The sequence below is a fragment of the Carcharodon carcharias genome, chromosome 1 (genome assembly GCF_017639515.1).
Source record: "Carcharodon carcharias isolate sCarCar2 chromosome 1, sCarCar2.pri, whole genome shotgun sequence".
NCBI classification, from domain to species: domain Eukaryota; kingdom Metazoa; phylum Chordata; class Chondrichthyes; order Lamniformes; family Lamnidae; genus Carcharodon; species Carcharodon carcharias.
Window position 1 is genome coordinate 176,480,950 of NC_054467.1, and position 14,387 is coordinate 176,495,336.

The 14,387-nt window shown below is 44.9% G+C and overlaps 1 protein-coding gene across 3 annotated transcripts in view; it reads right to left on the reverse strand.

Moving 5' to 3' along the window:
- The window catches only part of LOC121283038 (vasculin-like), a 224,055-nt gene extending 210,436 nt beyond the window's left edge, over positions 1-13,619 (reverse strand). Inside the window, exons 1-3 of one of the 3 annotated variants that reach the window (XM_041197014.1) lie at positions 12,964-13,619; positions 10,204-10,356; positions 9,887-10,005 (exon numbers count right to left, since the gene is read on the reverse strand). In XM_041197014.1, coding sequence (XP_041052948.1) covers positions 9,887-9,949 — 63 coding nt within the window. In that variant the 5' untranslated portion in view covers positions 9,950-10,005; positions 10,204-10,356; positions 12,964-13,619. Of the gene's footprint in view, positions 1-9,886; positions 10,006-10,203; positions 10,376-12,963 lie in introns of all 3 variants that reach the window. The other 2 variants (XM_041197004.1, XM_041197025.1) reach the window with 2 other exon arrangements.
- Between the last annotated feature and the right edge of the window lie 768 nt (positions 13,620-14,387).

Consider the following 14,387-nt stretch of genomic DNA (forward strand, 5'->3'; position numbering starts at 1 on the left):
CACACACACACACGAGAGAGAGGGCCACACACACACACACGAGAGAGAGGGCCACACACACACACACGAGAGAGAGGGCCACACACACACACACGAGAGAGAGGGCCACACACACACACACGAGAGAGAGGGCCACACACACACACACGAGAGAGAGGGCCACACACACACACACGAGAGAGAGGGGCACACACGCAAGAGAGAGAGGGGCACACACACACGAGAGAGAGGGGCACACACACACGAGAGAGAGGGGCACACACACACGAGAGAGAGGGGCACACACACACGAGAGAGAGGGGCACACACACACGAGAGAGAGGGCCACACACACACGAGAGAGAGGGCCACACACACACACGAGAGAGAGGGCCACACACACACGAGAGAGAGGGCCACACACACACGAGAGAGAGGGCCACACACACACGAGAGAGAGGGGCCACACGCACACGAGAGAGAGGGGCCACACACACACGAGAGAGAGGGCCACACACACACGAGAGAGAGGGGCACACACACACACGAGAGAGAGGGGCACACACACACACGAGAGAGAGGGGCACACACACACACGAGAGAGAGGGGCACACACACACGAGAGAGAGGGGCACACACACACACGAGAGAGAGGGGCACACACACACACGAGAGAGAGGGGCACACACACACACGAGAGAGAGGGGCACACACACACGAGAGAGAGGGGCACACACACACGAGAGAGAGGGGCAACACACACACGAGAGAGAGGGGCACACACACACGAGAGAGAGGGGCACACACACACGAGAGAGAGGGGCACACACACACACGAGAGAGAGGGGCACACACACACACGAGAGAGAGGGCCACACACACACGAGAGAGAGAGAGAGGGCCACACACACACGAGAGAGAGAGAGAGGGCCACACACACACGAGAGAGAGAGAGAGGGCCACACACACACGAGAGAGAGAGAGAGGGCCACACACACACGAGAGAGAGAGAGAGGGCCACACACACACGAGAGAGAGAGAGAGGGCCACACACACACGAGAGAGAGAGAGGGCCACACACACACGAGAGAGAGAGAGAGGGCCACACACACACGAGAGAGAGAGAGAGGGCCACACACACACGAGAGAGAGAGAGAGGGCCACACACACACGAGAGAGAGAGAGAGGGCCACACACACACGAGAGAGAGAGAGAGGGCCACACACACACGAGAGAGAGAGAGAGGGCCACACACACACGAGAGAGAGAGAGAGGGCCACACACACACGAGAGAGAGAGAGAGGGCCACACACACACGAGAGAGAGAGAGAGGGCCACACACACATAGAGAGAGAGAGGGCCACACACACACGAGAGAGAGAGAGGGCCACACACACACGAGAGAGAGGGCCACACACACACGAGAGAGAGGGCCACACACACACGAGAGAGAGGGCCACACACACACGAGAGAGAGGGCCACACACACACGAGAGAGAGGGCCACACACACACGAGAGAGAGGGCCACACACACACGAGAGAGAGGGCCACACACACACGAGAGAGAGGGGCCACACACACACGAGAGAGAGGGCCACACACACACGAGAGAGAGGGCCACACACACACGAGAGAGAGGGCCACACACACACGAGAGAGAGGGCCACACACACACGAGAGAGAGGGCCACACACACACGAGAGAGAGGGCCACACACACACGAGAGAGAGGGCCACACACACACGAGAGAGAGGGCCACACACACACGAGAGAGAGGGCCACACACACACGAGAGAGAGGGCCACACACACACGAGAGAGAGGGCCACACACACACGAGAGAGAGGGCCACACACACACGAGAGAGAGGGCCACACACACACGAGAGAGAGGGCCACACACACACGAGAGAGAGGGCCACACACACACGAGAGAGAGGGCCACACACACACGAGAGAGAGGGCCACACACACACGAGAGAGAGGGCCACACACACACGAGAGAGAGGGCCACACACACACGAGAGAGAGGGCCACACACACACGAGAGAGAGGGCCACACACACACGAGAGAGAGGGCCACACACACACGAGAGAGAGGGCCACACACACACGAGAGAGAGGGCCACACACACACACGAGAGAGAGGGGCACACACACACACGAGAGAGAGGGGCACACACACACACGAGAGAGAGGGGCACACACACACACGAGAGAGAGGGGCACACACACACACGAGAGAGAGGGGCACACACACACACGAGAGAGAGGGGCACACACACACACGAGAGAGAGGGGCACACACACACACGAGAGAGAGGGGCACACACACACACGAGAGAGAGGGGCACACACACACACGAGAGAGAGGGGCACACACACACACGAGAGAGAGGGGCACACACACACACACGAGAGAGAGGGGCACACACACACACGAGAGAGAGGGGCACACACACACACGAGAGAGAGGGGCACACACACGAGAGAGAGGGGCACACGCACACACACGAGAGAAAGGGGCACACGCACACACACGAGAGAGAGGGGCACACACACACACACACGAGAGAGAGGGGCACACACACACACACACACGAGAGAGAGGGGCACACACACACACACACGAGAGAGAGGGGCACACACACACACGAGAGAGAGGGGCACACACACACACGAGAGAGAGGGGCACACACACACACGAGAGAGAGGGGCACACACACACACGAGAGAGAGGGGCACACACACACACGAGAGAGAGGGGCACACACACACACGAGAGAGAGGGGCACACACACACACGAGAGAGAGGGGCACACACACACACACGAGAGAGAGGGGCACACACACACACACGAGAGAGAGGGGCACACACACACACGAGAGAGAGGGGCACACACACACACGAGAGAGAGGGGCACACACACACACGAGAGAGAGGGGCACACACACACACGAGAGAGAGGGGCACACACACACACGAGAGAGAGGGGCACACACACACACGAGAGAGAGGGGCACACACACACACGAGAGAGAGGGGCACACACACACACGAGAGAGAGGGGCACACACACACGAGAGAGAGGGGCACACACACACGAGAGAGAGGGGCACACACACGCACGAGAGAGAGAGGGGCACACACACACACACGAGAGAGAGGGGCACACACACACACGAGAGAGAGGGGCACACACACACACGAGAGAGAGAGGGGCACACACACACACGAGAGAGAGGGGCACACACACACACGAGAGAGAGGGGCACACACACACGAGAGAGAGGGCCACACACACGAGAGAGAGGGGCACACACACACGAGAGAGAGGGGCACACACACACGAGAGAGAGGGGCACACACACACACGAGAGAGAGGGGCACACACACACGAGAGAGAGGGGCACACACACACGAGAGAGAGGGGCACACACACACGAGAGAGAGGGGCACACACACACGAGAGAGAGGGGCACACACACACGAGAGAGAGGGGCACACACACACGAGAGAGAGGGGCACACACACACGAGAGAGAGGGGCACACACACACGAGAGAGAGGGGCACACACACACGAGAGAGAGGGGCACACACACACGAGAGAGAGGGGCACACACACACGAGAGAGAGGGGCACACACACACGAGAGAGAGGGGCACACACACACGAGAGAGAGGGGCACACACACACGAGAGAGAGGGGCACACACACACGAGAGAGAGGGGCACACACACACGAGAGAGAGGGGCACACACACACGAGAGAGAGGGGCACACACACACGAGAGAGAGGGGCACACACACACGAGAGAGAGGGGCACACGAGAGAGAGAGACACACGAGAGAGAGAGTGAGAGAGACACAGAGACACACGAGAGAGAGACACACGAGAGAGAGAGACACGAGAGAGAGAGACACGAGAGAGAGAGACACACGCACACGAGAGAGAGAGAGAGAGAGAGAGAGAGAGAGACACACACGAGAGAGAGAGAGAGACACACACGAGAGAGAGAGAGAGACACACACGAGAGAGAGAGAGAGACACACACGAGAGAGAGAGAGAGGAACACACACGAGAGAGAGAGAGAGGAACACAGGAGAGAGAGAGACACACGAGAGAGAGAGAGACACACGAGAGAGAGAGAGACACACGAGAGAGAGAGAGACACACGAGAGAGAGAGAGACACACGAGAGAGAGAGAGACACACGAGAGAGAGAGAGACACACGAGAGAGAGAGAGACACACGAGAGAGAGAGAGACACACGAGAGAGAGAGAGACACACGAGAGAGAGAGAGACACACGAGAGAGAGAGAGACACACGAGAGAGAGAGAGACACACGAGAGAGAGAGAGACACACGAGAGAGAGAGAGACACACGAGAGAGAGAGAGACACACGAGAGAGAGAGAGACACACGAGAGAGAGAGAGACACACGAGAGAGAGAGAGACACACGAGAGAGAGAGAGACACACGAGAGAGAGAGAGACACACGAGAGAGAGAGAGACACACGAGAGAGAGAGAGACACACGAGAGAGAGAGAGACACACGAGAGAGAGAGAGACACACGAGAGAGAGAGACACACGAGAGAGAGAGACACACGAGAGAGAGAGAGACACACGAGAGAGAGAGAGACACACGAGAGAGAGAGAGACACACGAGAGAGAGAGAGACACACGAGAGAGAGAGAGACACACGAGAGAGAGAGAGACACACGAGAGAGAGAGAGACACACGAGAGAGAGAGAGACACACGAGAGAGAGAGAGACACACGAGAGAGAGAGAGACACACGAGAGAGAGAGAGACACACGAGAGAGAGAGAGACACACGAGAGAGAGAGAGAGACACGAGAGAGAGAGAGAGACACGAGAGAGAGAGAGACACACGAGAGAGAGAGAGACACACGAGAGAGAGAGAGACACACGAGAGAGAGAGAGAGACACGAGAGAGAGAGAGAGACACGAGAGAGAGAGAGAGACATACAGGAGACAGAGAGACACGAGAGAGAGAGGCACACGCACACGAGAAGGAGAGAGAGGGGCACACGAGAGACAGAGACATACAAGAGAGAGAGAGAGAGAGACAGACACGGGAGAGAGAGAGAGAGAGAGAGAGAAAGAGAGAGAGTCACGCATATACACACACACATGTGCGCGCGCAAGAGAGAGAAAGAGATACACACAAGAGTGAGAGAAAGACAGAGACACACAAGAGACTGTGAAAGATATGCGTCAACTCCACCAGGACAGTACAACAAATTTCCACATAAGATGAGGATTTCTGTAAACACAGCTGGATTCCTTCATTAGCAGTTTCTTAAGAAAATTTATTGTTTAAAAACATTAATATATTTGCAAGCAAAATTCTAAAGTCAGGAAACAGCAGCGGGATGAGGTTACTTTTCCCTGATTTGAATTTTTGCGCCCCGATTGTCAGTGAACCAGCCACCCAGTCACAACTGGTAAAATTAATTCACATTAATATTTTATTCATAACTTTAAATAATGAAGTTCAAACATTAGCTTCAAATAAATGTTGTGTTTTAAAGTTCACCATGTAAATGACACTTTTTCATACCCTAGATCGAAATCAATTAATTTCTTTATATTTTCTAATGTAAAAGTTTTTTTGTTGTTTAAAAGTGGGTCATTTATTCACACAACTACAAAAATACACACAGGCTTCAGTAGTGGGAAATGAAAAAATCTACTGACATTCATATAGATTTCTATGTATTTACACTGCAGTTTTTCCCAAAATTTCATACCACATTCCTCATTGTCTATATGAGTTATACAAACTTGTAAATCCATATGACTATTCAAAAACTGTGAACCAGGTAAATACTAAAGAACATAACTTAATCTAGCCCACGCTATCATTAATGATTATTGATTGTGTTGAATTGCACATAAAATCATCTAGTAACTGCTGCAGGAACACATCATGTGAGCCATATTACACTTTGTTTTATATTTGTTCATATGATGTGGGCATCACTGGCTAGGCCAGCATTTATTGCTCATCCCTAATTGCCCTTGATCAGATAGTATTTTAAGAGTCAACCACATTGTGGGTCTGGAGTCACATGTAGGCCAGACCAGGTAAGGACGGCTGATGTCCTTGCTTTAGGGAGGGACATTATAAAGTGTAACTTCTCGTACATATCCTGTGAAAAGTGTAGAACAATGAGAATATACAACTATAATATCCTCCTTTTCCATATAAAAAACCTCATTATAAATGCAGAATTTTTATTCATATTAATGCACAATATTCATTTTCAAAAGCTTTGCTGCCATGTCACAATTTTGAAGAAAAGCATGGGAGTTATTCCTGGTATCCTGGCCAATATTTATCCATCAATCAACATCACAAAAAATAATTGTGCACATTATCATATTACTGCTTGTGGGAATTTGCTGTGCACAAATTAACTGCTGCATTTTCTACACTCCAAAGACTGCACGACAGAAAGTACTTCAAGCACTTTGAGACATCTGGTAGTCGTGAAAAGCACTATTTACATGTAATTCTTTCTTCAGATAAATTCTTTGAAAGGATTTGATCAAGTAGACAGAGAAAGAATGCTTTCAATTGTGGACAAGGGCAGTACTAGAGGCCATTGATATAAGATAGTCACCAAGAAACCTAATAGTGTCTTCAGAAGGAACTTCTTCACCTGGACAGTGATGAGAAAACAGAGCTCGCTACCACAGCGAGTGGTTGAAGCAAATTGTATAGATGCAGTTAAGAGGCTAGTCAAGCTTTTAAACAGGAGGGAATAGAGGATTATACCAATATAGTTAGAGGAAGAAAGGTCATGAGGAGGCTCAAGTGTAGCATAAATGCTAGCATGGACTAGCTAGACTGAATAGCCTTTTTCTATACAGTGTACTCTATGTAAATATGTTAGCATGTAAGCAATGTAAATAAAGAAAGAGGCTTATTATTTCATCAAATAAAAAGTTGTAAGCCTGAGGTTTAGGGAAATTTTAAAAATTCAAGAATAGGATGACTAAGAAATTGATATGAGAGAGAGAACAAAAAAGTATACGCGGAGTGAATTAACAAGATACATCAAAACTTTTACAATCTATTTTTATAAGGAAGAATTAGCAAAAGGAAACATGGAGCTTCTACAGGCAGAGGCAGGAGAAATCATAGTGGGGAATAAGGAAATGGCAGAGGCATTAAATGAACACTTTGTATCTGTCTTCACGGTAAAAGACACAAGAAACATTCTAGAGAGAGTGACGAATCAAAAGTTTAGTGTAAATGGGGAGCTTGAGGGTATTGACAGCACAGAAAATTTAATGGGACTTAAAAGTTGACAAATCCACTGGACCCAATGGCCTGCAACCTAGCGTTTTAAAAGAGGTAGGTACAAAGATAGTGGATTCATTGGTTTTGACTGGAGCATTCAGAATGGACGTGAAGGTTGAAAACATAACCCCACTATTCAAGAAAGGAGGTAGAGAGAAAACAGGGAACCTACAGGCCAGTTCCCCCGACATCAGTAGCAGAGAAAATGCTGGATGCATCTATTAAGGACATGGTAATAGCTTGTAGAAAAATCATGATATGGTTAGGCAGAGTCAACAAGAATTTATGAAAGGGAAATTGTGTTTGACAAACCTTTTGCAGTTTTTTTGAGACTCTGCATTATTAGCAGGGGTGATAGAGGCAGCCAGTAGATCTAGTGTACCCTGACAAGATACCACACAAGTACACAGTTGCACAATTCTTAGGGCGCGTGGGATTAACATGAATTGAGGATTAGTTAACAGATAGAAAACAGTAAATCAGAATAAACAGGTTATTTTCAGCTTGGCAGGCTGTAACTAGTGGGTCAACACGAGGATCAGTGCTTAGGCCTCAGCTATTTACAATCTATATTAATAACTCAAATGAGGAAACAAACTATCATGTATCCAAGTTTGCTGACGATACAAAGTTAGGTGGGAAAGTAAGCCATGAGAAGGATGAAAAGATATAGATTAGGTTGAGTGAACTAGCAAGAACATGGCAGATGGAATATAAATTTGGGGAAATGTAGAGTTATGCACTTTGGAAGGAAAAATAGAGAAACTGATTTTGAAAATGATGGTATTCAGAGTGACCTAGGTGCCCTTGTGCATGACTCACAGAAAGTTAACATGCAGAAATGCAACAATTAGGAAAGCAAACGGTATGTTAGCCTTTACTACAAAGGGATAAGAGTAAAGAAGCCTTCTTGCAATTACATAGGGCCTCAGTGAGACCACTGTATATAGTTTTGGCCTCCTTACCCAATAAGAATATATGAGCTTTGGAAGGAATACAACAAGATTCACTAGACTAATTCCTGGAATGAGGGAATTATCCTACAAGGAGAGATTGAGCAGACTGGGACTACATTTCCTTGAGTTTAGAAGAATCAGAGCTTTCTTATTGAAACGTGTAAAACATTTAAGGGACCCACAGATGCCAAAAAGATGTTTCCCCAGTTGAGAAGTCTGAGAATAAGGGGTCAGTCATTTCAGGCTGAAATTAGGAGAAATTTGATCATTCAGAGGACTGTGGGTCTTGGAATTTACTAGCTCAAAGGGCTGTAGATGCTAAGTCATCGTACTAAAGACAAGAGGTCGATAGATTTTTGGGTACTCAGGGTGTGAAGAGATATAGGGAGAGTGCAGGAAGATGGATTTAAGGTAGAAGATCATTCATGATCGTATTGAATGGCAAAGCAGGCTCAAAGGGGTACCCCTGCTCCTCTCTCTCATGTTCTTATATCCTTTGCAGTCTCTGCAGTTTACTTTTCCACGTACTTTGTATCTTCAGTAAACTTGATACATTACACTTGGTCCCCTCATCTAAATACAGATGATAATAGCCAAGGCCCAAGCACTAATCTCCATCAATTACAGCCTGCCAGCCCAAAAATGAACCATTTATTCTCATTGTTTTCTGTCTGTTAACCTATCCATGTTTATCTAGTACTCGCGGCCCCATGAGCTCTAATTTTGTGGAATAACCTCGTGTGCAGCACCTTATTGAATGCTTTTTGAAAATCTAAGTATACTACACCGATGAGCTCCCTTTTATCAACCTACTAGTTACATCCTCAGAAAACTCCAATAGACTTATTCAACCAAATTTTCCTTTCATATATCCACGTCAACTTTCCCCAATTATATTGAGATTTTCTACATGCTCTGTTATCACATCCTTATAACATACTCTACCATTTTCCTTACTACTGATGTCAGGCTAACTGGCCTATTGTTCCTGTGTTTTTTTTCTCTCTCCCCTTACTTGAACAGCAGGGTTGCATTTGCTACCTTCCAATCTACTGGGAGGGTTCTATAATCTATAGCTCTGGAAGTATAGGAGCATGGAATGTTTTGCAACTGGGAACAGTTGAGGCACAGGCTTTTGCTTTTAAGAAGACATTATATATTTGAAGCAAGTAAAAACACGAGGGGTGTGGGGAAAGAGTACAGCAAAATGAGATTATTTTGAATTCTCTAGCAAAGGAGGAAGACAGGTTGAAGAGGCCAACTGGCTTCCATCTATGCTCTGAAAGTCCCCCAGAATTCAAGAGTTACCCCATCATTAGGAAATAACCCAACATCATCTTGATGCTTTTAAATGGATGCTTGATAAATCCGACAAAGAGTCAAAACAGCCCAATCAAATCAGTTAAGAATTCACACGTCACATTGGCTCCACGTTGGAGCTAGAAAAGCAAATCCTTATAAATTACAATAGCGTATCACAGTGTAAGATTCCCCTTGTACACAAAGTCCTTATAAAACAAAACACTACGTGCACCAAAAACAACGAGGGGAGGAAAAAAGAGCCGAGGTATTCAAACATTCTAAAGTGCAAAAAATTAACACTGGTATCGCAATACCTTGGTTGATGAAGGTGGAGTTGGAAAATTAAGCCAGGCTGGAGCAAAGTCATGCTGCGCCATTTAGGTCCTATGTCTCAGAGTTTTAAAATAAGGTATCAACACCTCATGGTAGGTCCCTGTAAAAGGGAAAATGTACAATTACTTTGAGTTTGGATGTTTGTGTCCCAATGCAATATAAATATAGCAGAGCTTTTCCTTTAGTCATTTCCTTTTCATTTAGAATTGCTGCTTCTTTTATCGTTAATTATTCATAAACAGTTACAAACAGACCAATGCACTATTGTCTTATAGTAATTCAGGATCTATCAATGTACCTTTCTCCAAAAAAAGGGAGCAACTCCACAGTGTGAACTTCCCAGCAACAGCACCACACGACTCTGCTTCTTTTCATCGCAGCACAACGTAAGGGTCGTTCAGAGATTCATTTTTCCAGTTTTAAGTGCACCAGCATTTATTGCTGTATAAACCTGACAAAAGGTTTGAAAACTGTAGAAATACATATTTAAAAAAAATCAAACATTTTCATGGAATTCAAGGTACTTTCCTCATCTATTTAGGAAAAAAACAATTTGCAAAGAAAACCTGATTGCTAGTTGGGATTTTACACAAAGGGCTTTTTTGCAGTAAAATGACTGCTTGTGCCTTAGGAAATGCAATGAGTAGTAGATAGTAAATTATCCAGTCTGGCAACAATAATGACAGAAACATCCAAATATATGATATTTTCAAATATCATACCAACAATATGTAGCCCTGACTCTCACAAAACTTATTGTTTTCTCTCTGGTTTCAAAACATACACAAATATTGCAATAATAATTGCAAATATTGCACCCACTTAAGACCACAAAGGCTAGTTTGAAACAGATTATGAAATATCAGAAACCCTTCATAACACCCAAAATGTTACCTTGTACTATGCTATTTATACTGAGGAATGCAAATAGGAAGGAATAATATCAATGAGAAATAAAGATTTCATAATAAAAGAGCTATGAATAGTGGCATAGTTAGTACATTTATTTCCAGACAGGAAGTAGGTGAAAGCTGCATGATTACAACAGAGCACAAAAACCTATTGCAGTAATCAATACTTGACAAAGACATTTATCTAGTTAAATCATGTAACACCTTTAACTCCAGAATGTATAGTATATTAATTCACAAGCTCAAGGTTTCCACTAAGTAGTGCTTACTGCAAATATAACAGTGCTTAAATTGAAATCAATGAAGTCAATACTAAAAAAAAGCATAAATGTATTTAAATAATAGTGAACACTAATTAAAAAAAGGAACAAATTAGTGAAAGGGAATCAAATTAACCTTGAAATAACAGTAAATCTTAAAGCTGCTACACATAGCAAGAGGGAGATGCTCTATTACACTACTGTAACTAGGCAACCTGTCAGAACTGCATAATCAAAAAGTGGGGCAAGAAAAAAATGATTGGACTTAGCGGACAATTTTCTTTTATCAATAAACACAATAGCATGCTTGAATTACAAAATTTTGAATGAGAACTGTATAATACAATTTACCAGCATTGAATCAAGACCTGCTAAATTTGCCATGGATGGCAAAAGTTTCTACATAGTTGCTTAAACTAAATCGACATGAATATCTAATATGAATGTCTTCATGGAAAACAACTACATCTCTAAAATAAAACGTACATAATACACTACACTTACTATAGAAGAGAAAGCAAAAAGTCAAAACTGTAAGGTGATATGCTGACAATCACCACTTGTATCTCAAATAAACTTCTCAAACCCCCTTCTTCTGTACCAGTCAGAAACTAAATGTAAGCTGCCAGCACTAAAAGTGTTTTAACTATGTGCATTAAAAAAAAATGAACAGTCCACTTTTGATACCATCACCTGACACCAAGCTCCCATTTGGAAAATAGGATCACATAAATAGAAAGGGCCAACACTACAAATGTTCTTTCTGCTCACAAAGATTGTGTGCGAATGTTTGTGCTCATCAAGGTGAGGAATGTCAATACTGACAAACAAAACATTTTTCCCAATGTTGGCAGCAGGTGTCAGCATCCAGCATTCAAACATTAAGTGCAGCCAGATTAAAACTCCTTTCCAACAAGGTCTCTTCACGCTAAGTTCAGAAAAGTAGCACCAAATACTCCAGTGCAAATTTTCTATTTCTTACACTAGCCATCACTGCAGCCACTAAATGAGACGGCTAATTTAGTGAACACATTTAGCTGATACTGAACTTAGGTTTCCCAAATCCATTTCAAGGACACTTACATCCAACAAATTTAAAGAATACTTTTCATCCTTTGATCCTCAAGATGAGAGATTAGTGCATTAATCCACAATGTCACATCATTCCTTTCAAATTGTTCGCCATTTTTAACCTGCATCATAATTGATTCCTCCCACCCTCTCCAACACAATCATAAAACTGTTATGTGCCAGTTCTGTTCCTATCCCTCACTAGCTAACAAAGTTTAAATAACATATCAGAAACATATGTTCTTTTAAGAAATTAAGTCGCACAATTACCCTCCACTTTCAAGTACCAAAGATTCGACAAGGATCTTATTTATGCATGTCAGAATAGCTCAAAATAAACATAAATCACTTCTTTTCCTGATAATACAACAATTTGTTTTTATACTGCACCTTTAATGTAATAAAAGATACCACTTCACAGAAGCATAATCAGGCAAAAATTGACACCAAGTCAAAAGACATTGGGACAAGTGGCCAAAAGCTTCAAAGACTGCTTTTACTTTAGCTGTAGCCTTCATCTCTTCACTTTACAGCAACAACTGGAATGGAGTGTTTTTGCAAATCCACGCAATGAAATGCAGAAACACTTCATTGCACAGGTTAAAAGTTTCAATTAATGTCATAAGCAATATTTTGCCAAATGGTTTCAGGCCACAAACATCCGTGAAACCAAAAGCTTAACAAATTACATGGTTTAATTTCAGAAGTGGCTTTTTGCCTATTTAACCAATCAGGTTATTCAAGTGTTCATACCACAAGTGTCAATATGAAAAGATCTATCTATAAAATTCATTTTAAAATGAAGCATATACTTACTTTTGCAGATATCACGCGGCATAACAGTGAAGTAGAGTTACGTGAACCAATACTCTGATGAAATTAATGACACATTCACTAATCGTCAGATTGAACACAAGGAAGTTCTAACAAGAACTCGGCAGCAGAAAGTGAAGTACTAACAACAAACAGCAACTGTTTCTTTTTATTCTTATTTATAAATAGTGATAATTAGGCCTCAGAAATTTTCCACGTTTGTAAATATTTGGGAATGCGGAATGAATGAAAAGGTTTAGGAAATCTGCCGATCTGAAAGCGAGAAGAAGCTGCAAACACAGGTAGGATAGGGCTTCATCGCCAGGAGATAATGACGCAACGAAAGTCAAGCACAGAAGACGGCTCCTTTCTTGATTCAAAATTAAATCTTCAAACTCTCCAATGCCTCCACAATCTGTAAAGTTGGGCGACCTCGAGCAATTTATGATGACGTAGAAGCCCTGGTCGCTTTAATGACGTCACGACGAAAATAAAAATCAGGGAGAAAAACAATGTGGAAATTTCCATCTCCTTCGAGAAAACATGGGGCTGGGCGAACCGACTGCTGCTTTTCCAATCATCAGCTGAGCGACCTCGCCATTCCCTCTCTTCATTGTAACATGTTAACTAGAGAATATTAAAGGGGATTTACAGGTTCACCTTTCTGTGAGTGACGTTGGATCAGAGGTCACCCAATGAGAAAATACTGTTAAATACTTACTGATCTCGCGAGATCAGCGTTGGATCTTGGCCATTCGGTTCGCTGCTCGCGGGCGGCTCCGATTGGAGTCAGCGCGAGAAATGTTGGCGGTTAGATTGAAAAATCAAATTAAAACTGAATCTAGAATCAGCCAAGGATGTACAGAATCAATGAGCCACCCAACAAGGGGTTGTAGAGTCAATGACTTACCCAAGTGGGGGGTGGGGGGGGGGGGGGGTGGGGAAAGACAGTCCCATCCAACAAGGGGGCACAGTTAGTGACCCACCCAGCATGCGGGTACTGAGTTAGTAACCCATACAAGAGGGACACAGTGTCAAACCTACAGGGGGTCAGAGAGTCAAAGGGAGGTGGTTATGTGGTTTTCTTGTTGGAGATGCTCAGTGTTTGGTATTTGTGTGGTATGAATGTTATTTCCCACTTGAAGCCCAAAATTGAACATTGTCCAGGGCTTTTGTAAACACGGTAGACGGCTTCATTATTTGATCAATTACAAATGAAGCTAAACATTGCTAGCATCTATGAACAGCGTCACTTCTGACCTTATCATGAAGAGAAGGATATCGATGAAGCAACTGAAAATGGTTGGGCCTTGGATACGACCCTGAGGGACTCCTGCAGTGATGTCCTGGGACTGAAATAGTTGGCCTCCAACAACCACAACCATCTTCCTCTGTGCCCGGTATGACTAGATGATGGAGAGTTTTCC